This window comes from Sparus aurata, chromosome 21 (genome assembly GCF_900880675.1).
Source record: "Sparus aurata chromosome 21, fSpaAur1.1, whole genome shotgun sequence".
Lineage (NCBI taxonomy): Eukaryota > Metazoa > Chordata > Actinopteri > Spariformes > Sparidae > Sparus > Sparus aurata.
In genome coordinates this window covers 26880554-26900544 of record NC_044207.1, presented here as the reverse complement: position 1 = coordinate 26900544, position 19991 = coordinate 26880554, and the positions used below count along the sequence as shown (strand labels likewise).

Sequence of the window (19991 nt, the reverse complement as noted above, 5' to 3'; positions counted from 1 at the left end):
ATAGGACATTTGATCAGTCCCACTCTGAACATCTGCTCATTTGCATAACGCCCGTGTGAAAGAGTTTTGCACCTGCGGCAACTGGCTGCTATTATTATTGCACCGCTCTCGCCGAAGCTACTTTCGAGGCATTCTGCAGACAAAGCTGTATTCGGCAACACCCTACAGCTTAGCAGCATTAATTGAAAGCGCCGGCATCCAAGCAACACGTACAAATCTGTCTAATGATATTACACACATCGCCGTCGTCGTCGTCGTCGTCGTGGCATCACACACACACACACACACGCAAGCCTCCCCGTGCTGTTTTGTTTCAGATCGGTATACACGGGATCTCCAGGCAGCCAAATCATTATTAGTGTTATTATCGAGCAAGCAGACCAACACCACCCGCAGGGGAGGAACGCATTGGCTGGTTCCTAGTTCCAAATTCAGCGTTATTACCGATTGGCACCATTTTTTTTTTCCAGCTCCGTTTTTTTTATTATTTCGTGGCGCAAAACCAGTTTTATTATTCTTTCCCCAAATCTGGGCTAAAGAAATAAAAAAAAAACCTCACACAGTTTTCTTACTTTAAGCCTTTAGTGTTTGTGATTTTCAATTTCTCACATCTCCTTTTGAAATCCGAACATACACACACACACACACATTACACTCAATTAGTGTTTTTCAGTTTTCTCACAAGCCTCTTTCTCCCACCAACCTCTTAACTCCTCTCAACAGCGTGTTTTCATCAGCGCACGCTCCCCCTCCTCCTCCTCCTCCTCCTCCTCCTCCTCCTCCTCTCCTCTTTTGTGTCATTAAGTTTTTAAGAATAACCCTGGGCTGCTCAACAGATGCTGCGGAGGTAAAAGGAGCTTACACGCGCGTCGACAGGACGTGCTATTGTGCTGAAAAGGTAAAGCTGTTAGCGCTCTCTAATACTGAGAATGAGATGTCTTTCTGCCAGAATCAGCCACGCTACAGTGACATCTCACTTTCCTTTGCGTGCCTCTCTCTCTCGCTCGGCCTTTCGCTGTTTATTATTCAAAAGTCTCCTCCGACAAAGGTTGTTTTTCTACAAAACTACGCCCGTGAGAACGGTCTTTGGAAAAGGTTTTTCTTCTTGTTTTGGGGGCGTGGGTGAAAACTGAACCAGCCTGCAAGATGGTAATCAATAGATTTCTGCTTGATCTTGTGCAGTAAACAACAAGAGGCTCTCACTTTAGTAAGCAACTACATCTTACTTTTCACGAGGTATCACACATTAATCACGTATTATTATTTTAAGATTTCCCCCGAACAGATTGCGACCCTCGACTCCCCGCTGCATATCTCCAGCGCCGACAACAGATGTACTCTATAAAGGCGGACTCTGAGACGCGCAGCAGATGAGACGCCTTTTTAAAAAGAAAACAAAAAAACAGGAAAAAAAAAAGAAACAGGCACAGCAGAGACGGAACAACTTCACGCTGACTTCTCACCGAAACTCCCACATTAAAAGCACAGAACACAGAAAAACACACGGGAAACTGGCGCGAAACCAAAGGCCCCGCAGCTATTCGGCGAAGAAGACGGTTGTGAGGCTGGAGAATCATTAGGCTGCAGACTAAAACACGGGGAAAACGCACAACACACACAGATGCTGGGAGGCAGGAGCTGTAACGTGTTTAACAAGGAGTGGGAAGAAAGCGAGGACCGAAGGGGAAGAGCGCCTTTTGAGTGAAAGGCCATCTGCTGAATCCATAGCTATGCCAGTCGCTTGCTAGCGTCCCATCGCTCGCACCTGCCAGCCTGCCAAAGCACCCTCAGGAGGACAAAAGCACCAACTTCACACGCAGACACACACACACACACACACACACTCGCACTCGCAGACATACTCGCCGAGCGCTAATGGCGCGCACGCAGCAATAACCGGTGTGATTTGTCAGCGCCGTGCTGCGTCTGAGGAGCTTTCCGACGTTTTTTCCATGTTTCCCCTCCCGCGGTAACAATGGCATAACAGCACTTTGTTAAACGAGAACAGGACGGAACAGAGCGGCCTGCAAATCAGCCCGTTTATGAGGCATAGCTGCTCAGTAGCCTGCCAGCGAGGGCTGCAGGGAGTGTGAATGTGTCTGTGAGGCTGTGTGTCTGAGGGAGAGAGAGACACTGGGAGTGTAGTTTCTTTATAGTTCAGTGATAAAAAAAAAAATCAGGGTGTTTAAATGTTAGGGGCTGTCACACGTACCATTTTTCAAGACTTTAAGTTATCCACGACAGGAGGGTTGTATTCATTTTAACCCAAAGCATGATTTCCTAAACCTAACTTAAGTGTTTTTGTTGCCTCAACCCAAAAAGAAATGTTGTTCTCTAAATCTAACCAAGAAATGGTGTCAATCTAAACATAACCTCAGTATTTATGTTACCCAACATTGGGTAACATAAATACTGAGGTTAGGTTTAGATGTATTGTTGCCTAAACATAACCAAGTATTTGTCTTACCTAAGCCCAACTGTGACATAAATACTGGGTAAATACCGACTTTTGTTGCTTAAACGTAACCTGAGAAATGTTGTCATCTAAACCTAACCAAGTATTTGTGTTACCTAAACCCAACCACTGTCTAAACTGTTTTTTGAGAAACTATATTCCTGCAACAACATTAAATATATAGTCTATTGTGAGCCGTTTTCGTTGGACCGCATTTAGTACACGCCGAGAAAACTTGCTTCCGAGATGGTTTTAACTTTTTGAGGCTACTAACACACCACAGACCAGCTCCATGTCTCGCTCTGTTTGTCCCTCTTTTGCAGCCGACACGTCTCCTCCCTTCGTACACTGGTTCGAAACCGTGGGCTACCATAGCAACGCCCGACGCTCTGAAGATTCGAGGTCAGCTCCAACAAAATGTAGTCGGGATCCACGCGCTGAACTAGGCGTAAAAGAAGACAAAAAAAAGCTCTCCAGCTCCTCTTTCCAGCCCAGTGATCATTGTGGAAATGATTTAAACAGGCGGCATTTAGGGAGAGAGAAAAAAAAAGGGGGCCTTTACAAAATGTCTGGTGGGAAATCATTTCAACCCTGGCTGACTCTTCAGTGTCAATTTCAATTCCAGTTTAATTTGTCCAACACTGGACAGGTCTCAGCAAATACATCAGATTCTTGATACATAACGGAGGGGCTTCATCCAAATGTAAATCTCGAGGACGGAACAGGAAATGAAAGCCGGCGAGCCAAAGACGCGGCGAAATGAAGAGAAAAGCAGGAGCGGAGGGAGCGAGGAGAGAACAGTGAGCGGGGGGAGAGAAATGGACTGATTGATGGATAAGACGGAAGTTTAAACGGACGAAAAGGAGGAAGCTATAGACTTCTTTTTCGATTCCTCCCAGTTCCTCCAGAACCTGAAGTGCGACGCTCCTATTGCACCTCGCAGTGCAATCGCCCACCCATCATCTCTCCCGCTCTTCCTCCTCCTCCTGTCTCCATCACGCTTGTAATCCACCTTTTCATCTTCCGCTCCTTGCACCTCTCCCTTCTCCCCTCCTCTTTATGCCTCTGGCTCTCCTCCTCCTCCCCTCCATCAATCTCCCTTTCTCTCCATCTCTCTCTCTCTAAAGCCCTCCGCCTCCTCCTCTTCCTCTCTATCTCTCACACCATCTCAAAATGTAGCTCTCTAGTGGCGCAAACAATATTTCAGATGTATCCCCCCCTCCTCCTCCTCCTCCTCTTCCTCCCGCTGCAGTCTGTCATTCCCGCTGCCTATCTGCTCTAATACGTTCTCATTTTATCCTCCACTTGTGTCTCTCCTTTGCCTCGCTTCTGTCCATCTCCCTCTCCCTCCCCCTCGAGCTCCGTCCCTCCCTCGCCTCCCTTGTTGTGATGCGGCTTTGATCCTCGCCTTCGTTCCCTAGGTGCAAACCAAACCCCCCCTCTCCCCCATCCGCACGTACACACGTTTAGACAGATGTACAGATGTTGTTTAATAGAAAGCAGTAATCAACCCCGCTTCCTCCCGAGCGTCCCTACCTCTAAACGGGAGACAGATAGAGGGAGACAAAAAGGGAGAGAGAGGAAGAGAGGGACCTGGAATTGATGGAGGAGCATCGACCCTCGTGTAAAAAAAAAAACCTAGTTAACGCCTCCCCGGCCTGTGAAACCTGATTAGTCAAGTGTGCGTCCGTGTCGTCGCGTGCACTTTGTTTAACAGGTTGTTTTTTTGCTTCTTACAGGCCTCATAATTCCCGTCTGATTAAAAAAAAATAAATAAATAAAAGATGTTGCTGTGTTGCCGTCGGCGTGCTCGTGTGTGTGTGTCGCGCAGCACAGTCTCCGCTGATTACATCCCTCCTAGTCAATAGTGAATAGAGCACTCAGCCTGATAAGCAATCACCTGAATCAATACTAATGTTTTTAGCGTGTGTACATCGGCGTGTGTGTGTGTGTGTGTGCGTGTTTGCGTGCGCGTAGTTCTTAACATGTGGCTAATCTAGTCGGAGCTCATGGAGGATAAACATTTAGTTACAGGCACGGTAAATCACATCGCTGTCATCCCCTCGTTTCTGTCTCCTCTCCTCTCCTCTCCTCTCCTCTCCTCGCCTTTAACCCTTTCTCCTTCCACCCAAAGTGCCCTCTCTCCTCACTCCGATCCTTTCATCTTCTCGCGTCTCGACCGACCGGCATTCTTTTTATTTTTCCCTTTTCTGCCTCTCATCTCCCTTCTCCTCCTTTGGCCCCCTTCTTTTGAGACGCAGCATTAGCGGCGGCCTAACCTTCAAAGGCGGTGATCATAGGGAGTTCGTGCTCTTCACATACAAAACGACACAGCCCTTTAGTTAGGCTTTGGCAGCGGTGTGTAAATGTCAAAGATGGAGGCCCCGCTTTGGCAGACCACCATGTGATCCCCCCCTCATAGGGAGAGGCACGGAGATGTGAAGTGGGAGATGTGTTGCTGGGCTGCACTTCACCTCCGTCCCAGCTGTGATTCACGCAGCTGACAGTGATCACGTGAGGATCAGATTTCTTCTTTTTTTTCTTTTTTTGCCGCTTACCTTCCGCTGACGACGAAGCAAGTCACCAGAAAGATGAGAAGAACGATCCCGCCGGCGATGGAAACAGCCAGGATGGTGGACTGGTTAGGGTCCCCGATAGCGAAAACATCTGTACGGGGGGAGAGAGAGAAAAGGGAACACGGTGGATTAATAAACAAACGCACAAAGGAGGACGGACAGAAGCTTTCGTGGGGGGAGAAGAGATGAAGGGAGGCCGAGAGTAGAAAAGACAGCAAGGTGAGAGTGGCAGAGGAGAGACGGAGAGAGAATGAAATATGATAGCTATAGAAAGGGAGATAAAAGACAGAGGTTGAAGGAGAAGGGAAAAAAGAAAGAGCAGCAAACGAGTAAAAGAGAGCGGGGAGGAGGCGGATTGAATAGTAAGTAAGGGCCTTGATGAAAAGCGCTCTCTCTCTCTCTCTCTCTCTCTCCCCCTCTCCCCCGCATTGTCTCTGTACGAGAGTGGACGTGAAAGCTCATTCCCATTCGGCCCGCGCTGTCCAAATGGATATGTTAACATCGCGCATAACAAGGCTACCGCCGAGAACTTTCTGCAAAGACGCATCGATTTTTACGCCACACCAATCGAGCCATTACTCAAAACAAATACCCCATTTATCAGGCTTAGCTAAGCATGAGCGGACACGTGTGGCTCTGTGTGGATGTATATATACAGTATACGAGCCTGACCGCGTGAGGCAAATGAATGCCCCGAGGCGGGCGCAGATACGCATTGATCTCCTATTACATTCACCGGCTCACGCACGCACGCGCCCTTCTTTATCGATCAACGGGAATCGATCTGATTGGATAACCGCGATGTGATTGTCGCAGGGTCAGCTGCAGATGGCAGATTCTGCGTTTTACAGCGCTGAACCTTGAACCTGAACCTGCCGTACGAAGGCTCGGTGGCGATCATTTTTTACAGTCACATGATTGAAAGTCCAGCTTTGAGTTACTTTTATTGATTATTGAATGATTAGTAGGCTAATGTGTGCCCGCTGTATGCTACAGAGACGATCCATAGCGTGGTGCTATACATTAACTGATTTATCCCCCCTCTGCCTGCCTGTCTGGGAATCAATGTTCACTTTGAAGAGAGCACATTACGGGGCCTCTAAAGCAGCAAATCCTCGGGCGCATAATGACGCGATAATGAACTAAGATGACAAAGTGACGAGTGACAGGGAGCTTCGAGAACATCGCGGAGGAGAGACGCGGCACGATGAACCCGGAGCTGGATCCAACCCAGCACCATATTTATCCTTCGTGTCTCGCCCTCTTCTTTACAAAAGTCTAAAGGCCTCTGTCGTTTTCATGACCTTTAACTCTAAATCCGATGCATTAATCATTGTATTTGTTGCATGATATCACAAAAGGAAACAGGATGGAGTCGTCAAACAGCGAGGATGATTTTTGTGGTGTGCAGAGAAGTCCATCCAATCTCACCGCGAGGAGAGTTTCACCTGCTGATAAAAAGAGCCGCGGAATTATCCCGATTGATTCCAGGTGATATTTCAGGTTGTCGCGTTTGATACATCGCTAGCTATTCTGGAACCACCGCACATCACAAGTGAAGCCCAACACACTTACGCGAGCCACTTGATCCCGAGCAGATGGCAGTGTGTCTGCTGTAGGGGCACAAAGTTTCAGAGACACAATATGAGGTTTATTTTTAAACGTGCAGCAAAAGGCAGACCTGCTGCGTAAAGGCTTTGAGTACGGAAGACATCTCTACGACCACATTTAGACGCACTCAATATTCAGGGTTTTGCCCTTATTCCAAAAAAAGACGATATTCCGACTGAGCTGTTTACACGGCGATAATGATCATGAATGTTCCAGTAACACTCCCGTTTACATGCAGCCTCCCACTTTATACATTCAACCGCCATCTCGAAAACGTTGCCATTGCATTATTTGCGCATATCTAATAACTTGTTGATAAAAAAGTAGGGTTGTTTCCCCCTCTAACACAAAGAGGTGACCATAAACAGGAAAAAGTCGTGTCACAAAATTCTGTAAAAATGGATTTTCTGAATGGTGTGTACTGTACACATGTCGAAGATTGCTCCAAAAACCCTTATTATATCGGATTACCCAACAATGGAAATGTTTCATTTGCAATTGGGCCTGTAATTTGGAATATTCAAACAGAATCTGCTGTTTGCTTGACCCGTACCAAATTCAGAATATCGTCATAATGGAATATTCGTGTGCATGTAAACGATGTCAGTCTCCTTTAAACGGTGGAATAAAATCAGTCTGAAAAACTGGAGTCATCCAGGAGATAATATGCACACTCAGGTTTAAATGAATCCACTGGATGGCTTCAGAATACCAGAGGACGCTCTGTGTTTGAATATCACAAACCTCCTCTTCCCTTCTTCAGATTTCAGTCATTGCTGTGAATCCCAACGTCGCAATCTTGCGAGGCGAGTCTTGCACTTTTTCTTTTCCCTTCATTGTTAAATTGTGTTGTCTCCTTTTTTTTTACCTGATTCATATTCCAGGATACTTTTAAGCCACTGGTTCAGATCTGCGCAGTGACAACCTGTGAGTCTGCTGAGGATTTTCTGTTAGACGACGGAGCTGAAGAAGCCATTCGGATGAAAAGCGAGCTATTTTATAACCATCTGCTGGATTGATTTGACAGCAGGAGGGATGAAAAACAGACGGGCTATTCTGTGGCATTGTAGTCAGAACTCTTTGCTCGGCAGTTAATCTTTGTCCTTCCCTTTCACCTCTAATTAGGATTTGTTGTGTTACCACTGCTGATTGCGTTTAAAGAACTAGCACATCACTGTTTTCGGTGCAGCCAATGCCTGCTGTTCCAATTTTAAGCTTAATACCACGGACACGCGGCGGAGGGAAAATAAATCCAGCAATCCAATTACATAGTATAATAAAAAGAAAAAAAAATAGAGAAAAACTCAAATCACGAGTGAACAAATGTTTATTTTTAACCTCTTTACCTTCGTGGCTGGTTTCCAGTTCGATCTCTCCGCCGTAGCTCCCGTAGCCCCCGTCGGTTCGAGCCCTGACCCTGAACACATAGGTGGTCCCCGGCTTAAGCCCGTCCACCGTCATCATGTTTGAGCGGGTCTTCAGGACCGTGTAGTTCTGCTCCCGCTGATTCTGGAGAGGAGGACAGAGCAACAGGAGAGGATTAAAAACTGATATTATAGATATGATCTAAAAGTGAATATAAAAAGCAAGACTGGAAAAAACTGAAACCTTGAATGGCTCATTTTCATCAAGTCTCCAGAGGGCACGATCAGTACACCTCACTAAGTTTTCATTTGTTCATCGCTGGACCATTTGCTCGCATTTATACATGAGCGTCTGTCAACTCCCAAATCTTATCCTCTTTACACTTGGGGGCAATATGTGGTTACTCAAGTCTCGCTTCACTTCGTTCCTTGACTTCCTTGTAGGTGAATGTGTGTGTGTGAGAGTGGGTTCGGTGTTTGTGTGTGTGTGTGCGCACATGTACGAGTATGTGTGTCGGAGGATGAATAAAGAATAAGTGTGTCTGTCGGTAAGCTGATTCCCTGCTGAGAGGCCGATACTCTACCTAATGGAAGACACTCTACAACACGGATTAACACTATTTTACCGCTAATGCCTGCCAACACACACACACACACACACACACATAGAGGTTTAATTTCATCACCATGTCCGTGTTTTACGAGGTGTGTTCGACAGATGTGTGGTTAATTGGCCCGGTGTGAGGGATGCGGCGATGGAGATGGGAGCGATAGGAAGTAAGACAGAGAGAGATTGATGCTGATGCTTAAGTCATTCCAGATTTGCCCCCAGGCTGAGCCCCCACACAACATGATGAAGAGACTAAGAGGAAGGAAATACGTTGCACCAGACATGTTAAGGGGTTTGCTCCAGAAACGCAGAACTGCACTTAAAGGTCCAGTGTGTAGGAGTCAGCAGCATTTAGCAGTGATGGTTGCAGATTGGAACCAACTGAATACCCCTTGCTCACCTGCAGCCATGTTGACTGCTAGAAATACAGTGACACAAAAGATCCCCACCAGAGCCAACGTTTGGTTTGTCCATTCTGGGCTACTGTAGAAACTTGGCTATGCAAGATAGGTCCCCCTAAATCTTACACACTGGACCTTTTGATGGAATAGTTTGACATTATTGGAAATATGCTTGTTTTCTTTCTCGCTGAAAATTAGATGAGAACGTTGATAGCGCTCTTGTATCCGTTGGCGAAGCGTGAGGCTACAGCCAGCAGCTGGTTAGCTTAGCTTAGCACAAAGACTGAACACAAGGGGGGAAACAGCTAGCATGGCTCTGTCTAAAGCGAACTGGCTTGCTAAAAACTACCTACCAGCATCTCTTAAAGGGACAGTGTGTAACCATTTAAGTAATTTATTAACTCAAATCAACGTCTTCGTTCATAAGTAAGTCCTCATTGGTGTACAATTACCTCTGCCAACAATCTGACTTATTCTCCTGAGCGAAGAATTACCTATCTGAATATACATAGCACGGGCAAGCTCTATGGAGGCCGCCATGTCTTTCCGGTTTTAAAAGAACTATGGACTGCCGAGAGGGACACAAAGCACTACGTGGTACTACGTAGTAAGGCTAAACACGTTTTCGCTCAGAGCTAGCTCGACTGCGGAACTGAGAGGGAGCTCAGAGAAAGCGCTCGTCACTAACAATAACAATAACCAACTACATCTTTACCTCATTACTTGAATCAGTAGAAATACTCGACGCTGTTGGGAAAGAGTCCATATTTTGATAATGAGTTTCTTGTCCGTCAGGGCCACCGTAGCTTCCGGAATGTCTTCAGAACGGGAGGGGTGAGCAAAGGAGTGTTGCAATGTAGAACCTCACAGCTAGATGGCGCTAAATACTTGATATATTACACACTGTCCCTTTAAGCTCACAATTTAGTATGTTATTTGTCCTTGCAGAAACAAAAGTGCAAAAACAACAAATTATAGATTAATGGGTTGATTAATTGCTTTTTGTCTGGGACCAGTTACTTCCTGGAGTCTCTGCTGGTTGTTCAGCAGCTGGTTCTTATCAAGGATAATCTTGAAAATAACCCCCTTTTTTAAAAATGCGCAATAGACATTTTTGCAATTTTGATTAACCAAACTGTAAATAATGTGTTAATCTGCCAACGTAAGCTAATCAGCTGCTAGCGATATATTCATATTTACTGCCAAAACGCAACACTGGTATGGATAGTGTCATTTAACTCTTGACGGAAAAGAAGTGTTCCTTAAAAACACAGCCTGTTTGTTAAAAAGTTAACACAACAGGTAAAGTGACCTTCATGTGTAAAACTGGACTTTGTGTGTGTGTGTGCGCTCTCTCACCTTCTCATAGTAGATGACCTCATACTCCACTATCGCTCCGTTGGGTCTCTCCGGACCCTGCCAGGCCAAAGTCACGCTGTCCTTGCTCCGCCTCTCCTTCAACACAACGCTCACTGCAGCACAACAGAGAGCAAGAGGGGAGAAAGCATGAGCAACAAAGAGGTACAGTTCAGCGAAAATGTGGGTAAACAAAACGTGAAAAAGGAGGCCGAGAGAGCGGGCTGTGGGGGCGTGGAGTGAGATTTCAGACGGGTGCCTACTGTGCTGTAATGAGGAGATCCATATTTGAAGTGTGCGTCGTGTAATTTTGCTAATGAGAGGCCTGACGAGGTGTTTTGTACATGTGTGATGACAGGATCCTGCGATGTGTGTACAGTAGGTGTCACGTGTGGCGTGTGACCCTGCTTGTGTTATTAATGTGCGACCCTGTGACTTCTGACATTGGGGCACATGCTCGTGTAGGCTGAGAGTGTGTACGCTTGCTTCTGTATGTATAAATGTATGTGTGTGTGTGTGTGTGTGTGTGTGTGTGTGTGTGTGTGTGTGTGTGTGAGAGAAAGACACACGCTGCAGTCGAGATCACCAAGTGTGACATGTGCAGATCTTAATGAGGTTAACAGCCTCCCACACCCCCTTCACCTTCCCCCCTCCTGTTATTACACCCACATCCATAGTACGAGGCCTATTAGTCATCCCCACCCTGTCATACACGCTTCTCAAACACAAATTTCCCACAGTCCCACACTGTGAGAGATGCACGCATGATTATAAATGTGGAGGCAGAGGTGCAGAGGTGTCATTTTGTGGTATCAGACTGGTGCAGCACAGCAGTGATTTTACAGTTGCCATGTGAAAGCGCGAGACTATTTGTGAGCACACTGCAATCAGGAGACAATTTTGAAAAATACTCAATTCGCTATCCCACAGATTCTGGGTTCAGGCTGATGAATATGTTCTTCCCCGGAGGATTTTCTTTTCTTATCAGCCTTTAAAAGTGGATATCGGTGAAATGCTTTTTTCTCTCAGGTTTTTCCTGCAATTCAACTCCTAGAACACCCCGCCAAACACGAGAATTACACTGTCAGAACGCCTCCGTGTCAACAAAACACTGGTGTTTTCAATTCAGAGATTGAGTTTGCGCTCACCTGTCTGTGACGTGGTGACGTTGATGACTACTGTTCCTCTGGGCGTGGGGCTCAAGTCCGACACTCCGTTCTGGCTCTCGACTGTGAAGCTGTAGTTGGAGTCCGGCTGCAGGTCGGTGACGAGCACGCTGGCTGATAAAAGACCAAACTGTCTGGGCACAAAGTGGACGCTGCTGCCGCATGGCGTGCACTTCCTGCCGTCACCGGAGCACTTCCTGCAGTGGAGGCTGTAGGTGATGTCCCCCCGGCCTCCCGTGTCTCTCGGTGGCGACCACTCCAAGGTGACGCATGTCTCGTTCACTGTGGAGATGGGGTTCTCTGGAGCAGATGGAGGACCTGAAGGAAGATGGAGACGTAAGACGAGCGTCATTCAACCTGCTGGGAAATCACTGGAAGTGAAGTGAGTGAGTCAAAAGGTGCTGGTTTTTAGATTCATACTTTTATTTCGGGTGTACCAGAAAATGTTTGGTGCCTGTCTCTTTAAGGCCGCCCTCCCACAGAGCCTAGTCTGCTCTGATTGGTCAGCTCAAACAGGCCTGAGCAGGCACTGCACACTGTGTTTCCACATCAGCTTCATCAGTTCGCCAGAGACTTAGTCCTTTTTTTCCCACAGACTATTATTATTTATAAAAACCTGCCGCTTACACCACCCATAATCCAACTCACCTGCTGACAGTTCTGTGAGAGATTTTGTTGCATTATGCTAGCAGCAGCTAATGTAGCCTCGAGGTCAGACTTGAGGAGCAGGCTAAAGAGGGTCTGGGCTTTGAGGAGCTCACATCCTTCTAAGTCCACACCCCCTAATTTAAAACCTGTAGTCTTCTCAACTGACTGTGACAGTTGTTCCTGTCAAGATCTGCAGTAACAGATTGTGATGGTCAACTCTACCAACTATTGATCAGTGGAACAGGGTGAAACCATCAGCAGGACTATGCAGAAAACGGAGGCCCACTGTTAAAAACATTTCTTTGAAGTGTTACGAGTGTTTGAAAACTCTAATGACGGAAAACAAATCAAATATTCATTCAACTAATGGGTAATAATTCACAATAATTCAATATATGTCTTGCTGTTCCCACATTAGCAGAGCTACCCCGGCTGAGCTGCACAGCTCTCCCTGAACTATTCACGGTCCTCTGCTGAGCTGCCACAGCATCCCTTTATCAGTTCTCACTCATGAAAACTGACTGATGATTTTTGTCCCAAATGTAGATTCTGAGCGTGCATTTTCCTCATGTTAATTACCGAACTTGGTGCCGTTTCTGTTAAGAACAGAATTCCCATTTATTCAATTAAAAATGAATGAAACGACTCCAGCCAGAGGGGTGGACACTTGGCTCGATTAATGAATAGCTTGTGGAGTGAACAGTGATTAAAAGAGCCTGGCTGATTGTTAATGTGACGATATGTGAATATAGTTCACTTCTGAAGTTTAAATCCATCTTTAAAGAGAATTCACATGAAGTTAAATAGTCGACGCTCGACAGCAGCGAGGTTTCCACCGCAGACGCGAGCGGACAATGATCTATAGAAGGTGCCCGGGGTAATTTTCTCATGAGTCAGGTACATTTTGTGATTTAATGTGGCTCCGGACTTCAGCTAAAATGATTAGTGTAACAGAGTCACAGAAAGTGTGTCAGGACGGTAATCATTCTCAGTAGCAGAGAACCGGCGACACACAAATGCCCTTTATTGTACCTTCAGATGAGGTGTGTTCATTCTCACCCCTGTACATGTGAATATACTGTATGTACGTGTTATCGTGCATACTCCTGATGAAAGATGGCCAGAAAAAATTACATTTGAAGCGCCCTGTTCTCTATTATGTGTGTGTGTGTGTGTGTGTGTGTGTGTGGATGGATCAAAGAGGTTATCAAGCAGCAGAGAGGAGCCAGGCGTTACCCAACTAAAAGGTAGCTTAGGGGCTTTTTCTATAACAATATTAGGGATTAAAACAAATTTGAGTCTAAATTCAATGAAATTCTGTTTAGGGCCATATTGAGCAGCTGATACTCGACTTGGAAGGCGCTCACACACCCCCTGGCTTTTCCACTTGCTCGGTAGAAGATGCTCTATCAAGAACCAGCATGCATCAGTAACCGTATCAGCCTCGCTGTTCTTTGTTCACCCTGCCTTGTTGTTTCATTTGATCAGATATTTAATGAAGTACGATGCTTTTTAAAGCTGCTGGTTTTCTGCCGACTCAACAGTTACTCCCTTTAACTCACATTAAAGATTCCCATCATCAAACCAGACGTACTCTCTTAGTGGATGTTTTAAATCCAGATCGAAAAAAAAAGAACCAGCTCAGTGCTAACAGGATGCAGGGGGCCGCCTCTCTGCATTAGAAAAGATTAAATGACAGCAGCGTCTGAAAGGCTTATTAAACACCAAAACCCTGCACAGCAGTTTGTAATATAAGGAAAAAAGGTTGGTTTAACTCCCGAAGTGCATCAATACGGCAAACATGTTATCTTTCATAGAAATACTGCGTTCATACTACAGAGAATGATCCACCTTTACCAGCTGTAACCTTGTAATGCATCAGTAATTACGATCCAATAATGAAGTAAAAAAAAAAAAAAAGACGTAATGAGTACTTTTACCTTTGATAGAAGTTTATTTTGATGCTAATAGTTTTGTGTTAGTTAGAAATTATTTGTAGAAACCTTTTCTTTGTCGCATAAATGATCTTATGTCTGAGCAAAGTCTAGACTTGAGTCAAGTGATACTATTGCTGGTTGTGTAGGGGTCATTTGCCCCTTGGCTACTCCTGGCTGAACCCTCATTCGTGCTGACTTTATAGAAATGGAAATCTGGAGGCAGATGCTGTCATTTTAAGTTAATTTGAGATTCATAGATCAACGGTGCGCCCAGAACGGGATTCTTAAAACTTGATTAAGCAAAGTTTTTCATTCTCAGCCCCACAACTTTTGCACTGCTGCAAACGCGGAGCCAGATTGAACATTCTTGCCAGACAACCCTGTGTTTTTGCTGGAGCCCTCCGCATTGGCAGCCTCGCTGTGTCAACACAGGGGGCCTGTATAAATACATGAGGGGGCTTCATGATGTCTGAACGCGGCCTTATTGTGAAGCAGATACAGGAAATGCTGGCTTTGTCTCCAACATTTGATCCCTTTTCTTTGTTTTTTCACTGGCAGCGCAGGTTTAAATATTACCAGAGAGGACAGCCAATCACAAACCTCCATCACGCCAAGCCTGTACCCTCCCTGCTGTATGGGAACGGCTCGTATGGAAACCTCTGATTACGGGTGCTCGCAGCACAGCACGACCAGGTATCGCAACCGTATGGAAATTTGTCAATCGATGCCCATTCGTCCTGACATCTCATCAGGTCCTGGCTGAGCAGTGAGCCCCCAGGGGGCCGTGGGCAGAGCCTGGGACTTTCCTGATTAGCCCTCCCAGTGGCGAGCCCCTCTGAAGTGCAGGAGGATTGGGGGGCGAAAAGCTCGACGTGGGGGATGGAGGCCATGCTGGGGATAATTGAAGCTGTCGGTCGTAAATCTCCTGACTGATCCTGCTAATTCTGTCTTTTTCTTTTTCTCCACCCCCCCTCTTCCCTGGGCCACACTTGGCTGTCCATCATCACTGTTTCTACGGATAGGCCTTTTATGACATTTAGATTATATGCCTCTGATAGTCCACTTCCCCCCCCCCCCGCTGTTCTATTCTTTGCCTGTTTCTTAAGTGTCATTCTCTGTATCTCGCCATCGCTAATTCTACCACCTTGCCTCCTCATTTTCTCATTTTCACCCTCTCCGTCCTCCTCAGTGCTCTCGTGCTCTCGTGTGTGCGTGAGCGCCCATACATATTTGAAAGAACCGTTGCTCATTTTCAGCTGATAACACCAACCGTTACACATCTCACCTGCTACAGCGATTAATGAGTGTAATCTACCATAACCCGATAATGGGTTTTTCGGTATGTGCGCGCGTGCCTGTGTGTGTGTGTGTGTGTGCTCCTCCATATTTCTTTAGTTCGGACACTCTTTCTCCCACAGTGTCACTGTTCCCCTCCAACCCCCACATCTGTCCGTCTATCGCAATCCATCTCTTTCCGTCCCTCCCTCCGCATCCTCTCTATTCTCCTCCTTCTCTCTCCACGAGGATGTGGTCCGATCCCGCTCGCTCTGCATGTGTGTGTGCAGAATAAGGAACATCATCAGATTTCTAACCACCAGTATCAGTGTTCTCATATGAGATATCTCTGGACTGTAACCACACAGCTGACACACATGGATGCGTGTGTTTTTTGTGTGTATGCATCTCAAGTGTTGTGTAAAACAATAACAGCGGAGGAGGGAGGAGGGAACATGCGTGGAGGGATTATAGATAGAAGAACCAATAAATACAGATCCTTACAGGAATACATTGCAAACTAATTAAATTGGAATATAATCCGAACATTGAGTTTTTTATTAATTTACATTTCATGACATAGAAATGTAAACACAGTGAATACACAGTGTAGCAGCTTCAGATTGTATGAACGCGTTGGTAGCTAATAAAATGTACGAGTGTTTGCGTCACTCACGTGTGCAGGCCATGGAGCGTGGGTCGGTCTCAGCGCGGTGGAAACCTTTCTCGCAGACGCACTCCTCGGCTTGCTCCTGCGGGGAGGAGCTGTGCGGGGGACATTTGGTGCAGTAGGCGTCCGTGGCCGAAGCTTTGTAGGTTCCAGGTCTGCACGCTGAAGGGGGGAGACAGAGGAACAGCGGGGTTAGAGGCTGTGCCGACTCAACCATACATTACATTAGTGCTCATAAAGGCGAGGTAAAACTCCAGCAATACATACAAGCATATACAGTTTATTATACGAAGTTAAATTTCAAACATTTAATCAAGATCCCAGTGAAAAAAAAAAAGATGCAGATGATAAATCGCTTTTCTCCATGATATACTTTTATTATTTAATTGATTTTGGAGGATGATTCTGTGTGTTACCATAATGTTTCAAGCTCGATCTACATATCAGCTGGCTGACAGTATCAGCCTGTATTGCTCTATATCACAGATGTATCAGTATCAGTGTCCAATATGTGCTGATATGAAAACTCTTTTTCAGATATTTTAATGCGAGAAAGATCCTTTGGATTCGAGCTGCACGACATATCGTTTCTGCGCCGGCAACGCAGTAGTCACTGCAACTTTTTTTTGCAGCCTGACACAAAAAGGCAAAACTTTCATGATTGTCATTTTCCATGACTAATATACGAGGGAAGTTTGTCATAATTTGGTCTGATTTACTGGTGCTTGGGTTTATGGGAGTTTGTTGCTTGGGTGTTGCACGCAGCTTCTGTGTGCACAGCGAACCAAAATCATTCTCAATCAATTAATCAAACAACGCAGAGCCCACTTTAGCTGTTTGTAATAAAATGTACTCCCCTCCAAAAAATCACCCACATCATTCATGAATCATTCATCTCTTTTCAAACAGAGCTTTTCAAGTTCCTTTTACTTTTTAAAATATCACAAAATAGCAGAACATTTAAATTCCACAATATCATGCAGCCCCTCTTTGGATAATTTCTAATGATCAAATTCCCATTAAGTTTATTGCACTGGGGCGATTTTAGACCATAAAGTTTATTGTTGAACTGTAAAATATCCTGTAAAAGGTGTTTGATGACCACACTGGAAGGGGTCATTGCAAAAAATAGTTTTACTTGCAACTATTGGTGTCAGTACTGGCCACAAGAATTAAGTATTAGCTTGGATCTAATAACGTTACACTTGCCAAAGTAACTGCTGAGCTCTGGGAACATGCCAACATGCTGAAAAAGAGTCACATGGCAATAAGTATGTGCAGTCAGGTGATCAGACAGGTTTTTAACAAACCTCCTGAGCAGCCAGACTTAATTGGAAGAAGGAAAATTAGGAAATTATTTCCCAAACTGCCCGTTTTCAATTCTTTATTCAGCGCACCTACTGCAGTTAGGCAGGCACACCCTTTCTCCTGTTTTTCAGCTGCATTCGCTTTCAGTATTACCAGTAAGTAAAAGTGGTTTGATCAGCCTCGCTAAATTGTTGGCTTGTTCACAACCTGTCTGATCCACGCTGCCAGCTCTCAGCTCGATATCAGAACAGACAGAAATCATGGCCAGAACTGCAGAACGCAACCAAAGCTGAGCGATAAAGTCCTTCATATCCTGCGTGAAAAAAAGAGTCTGAGGCTGAACGGAAAGTCAGAAAAATGTAGAAAATGTGCACAAAACACAGAACAACATCAGGAGTTATGCTGCAACAGAGTTACTATAGATAGATACTGATAGGTCATAATATGTGCCGTGCAGCACCCGGGGCAAAGAGCGCGAAGAAAAAAATAAAGTTTGATCTAACGCGCTGTGACATTAGGTCTACGTGAGATCTTTTTACATCAGGCTGAAGGCCCGTATATCCACAGTGCAACCACACAGTGCAGCAGCAGATCAACTGTCATCCCTGTTATATAAGCTTTAGATCTGCAGGCAAACCAGGGGGGGGACGAGAAATACACAGTTGCAGTCACAGCAATAATCACAATAACATAATATGACTATCGCTACGGCTGTTACAGTGGCTGCGTATTAGTCATTATGTGCGGTCGTAAAACTGGGGAGGGGAAAGCGTGCCGCTGCTCAACAGGAGCGAGGCGGCCCGCTGAAATAGATTGGGGACTTGAATGATTTCCCTTCCGCATCCTCGGCAGTAAAATGGAATTCCTGACTTCCCCTCTCGGTAATCTGAATATAGATTACGCATGTGTTTATTTATACATTCATAGGCTGCCGGTATTCTCGTCCTCGCGAGCCTTTTCTGCCAGCGCGGTAAATAGCGTTACGGTGTACAAAACCCCCATGTAAGGAAAACGAGGGTGTCTCAAAGGCAATTCGATAGATGCCCTGTGTGTATGCATGTGGGAGTGTGTGTGTGTGTGTGTGGGCTGGATCAATGATGCGACAGAATCCGCCAGGTGCTGATTGCTTCGTGTTCGTGTGCGAGAAGGTGTTAAGTATGCGGCGAGTACGAGTGTGTGTGTGTGTGTGTGTGTGTGTGTGTGTTTGAGCATGTGTGTGAGCTCGCTGATTGCTTGTGCTGGTGGTGAAGGTCACGAATTTAATCAAGCTACACGTCACTTGTCCCAGAAAGGTTGTAAATTATAACACACACACACACACACACACGTTCGCAGGCACACGCTTACGTTCACCGCCGTGGTTAACCTGCGGATGGAGGAACGGAAAAAGTGGCCTAAAAGCAGTGTGGAGGTAAGTTCCTCCACCTGGACGCTGTGCTCACTCGCGTACAGACAGTATTTTTGGGTATTTTTAGGCAAATCATTCATCATAGGGGAGCAAAGTCCACTAGCACAATCCCCAAAAGACCAGAGAGAACACTGGAAAAGGTGTGTGTGTGTGTGTGTGTGTGTGTGTGTGTGTAGGTGTGAAAGCGAGGCAAAGCAAGAATGAAAGAACGAACGAACGAAAGGAAAGGAAAGAAGAGAAGAGAGTGATAATTCTCAAAGGGTTTCTGCTCTCTTTCCTCCTTCCTGTCAGCTTCCAAGGTAATGGGTGCCTATGTGCTGTGTAGTGACTATACGTGTGTGTGTGTGTGTGTGTGTGTGTGTGTGTGTGTGTGTGTTCCTGTTGGCCCGGCTGTGCGAGCACGGTGGAAAAGCTGCTTTTCTCCGGGGACGTTTCATCCGGAGAGTCCTGGCTCCGGGCGCTGGCCAGCCACACAGGCACAAAGGAGCCCGGCGCTGGAGGACAGACAGGGCGCCCCATGCCAGGGCCTGGCGTCCGAACAACTGCCTAATCAAAAACTTTCTGCAAGAATGGTGGCTTGGCCGCTTCAAGTGGAGCTTCCTTCGCCCGATCTGCTGCTTTCTGTTCTGCTTTTCCACCTCGTTCTCACTCCAGTTTTCTTCTTTCTCTCCCCCCTTTTTTTTTCCACTCTCTCCCACTTCTTCTTGCTTCTTATTTTCTCTCCCGCTCCCCGCGTGTGTGCCCCATGGGAAATGTGTGACTTGACTTGTTTCCCTTATGATTAATGATTTACCATAGGTACGAAAAAAGGGACAAGAAGGCTGAGGCGGTGAAGACGGTGCTCGCATAAAAACACGCACTCGCACACAAGGCAGACGCACAGGAGCGCAAAAGTTTTGTCACAGAAACTATGTTGGCGAACTGTGAGCTAACTCCAAATGTTGACAATGCTGTTCTGTATGTAGGGTGCATGTGTGTGTGCGTGTGTGTGTGTGTGTTTCTCCTAAAGACAAAGAGTGGCATCAGATCCAGTGTCTTATTAAAAATTCATTCGGTCACCAGAGAGACTTAGTGTATTTATGCCAATCGATAGCTCTTAGATATGATATAGTACTGCTACTCAAGACACACCCTCAGTCACCGCGCACTGATCGAGAGGGGAACAGCCCAACTGTCTCCTTTGGGGAAAACACAGTATGAGCTGAT

At 45.9% G+C, this 19991-nt stretch overlaps 1 protein-coding gene across 3 annotated transcripts in view; it reads right to left on the bottom strand.

Moving 5' to 3' along the window:
- Positions 1-19991, bottom strand: part of epha4b (eph receptor A4b) — a 99102-nt gene that overhangs the window by 37379 nt on the left and 41732 nt on the right. For all 3 annotated transcript variants that reach the window (XM_030402081.1, XM_030402080.1, XM_030402082.1), the window contains exons 6-10: positions 16076-16231; positions 11522-11857; positions 10377-10489; positions 7989-8151; positions 5014-5122 (exon numbers count right to left, since the gene is read on the bottom strand). In XM_030402081.1, coding sequence (XP_030257941.1) covers positions 5014-5122; positions 7989-8151; positions 10377-10489; positions 11522-11857; positions 16076-16231 — 877 coding nt within the window. The remainder of the gene's footprint in view (positions 1-5013; positions 5123-7988; positions 8152-10376; positions 10490-11521; positions 11858-16075; positions 16232-19991) is intronic.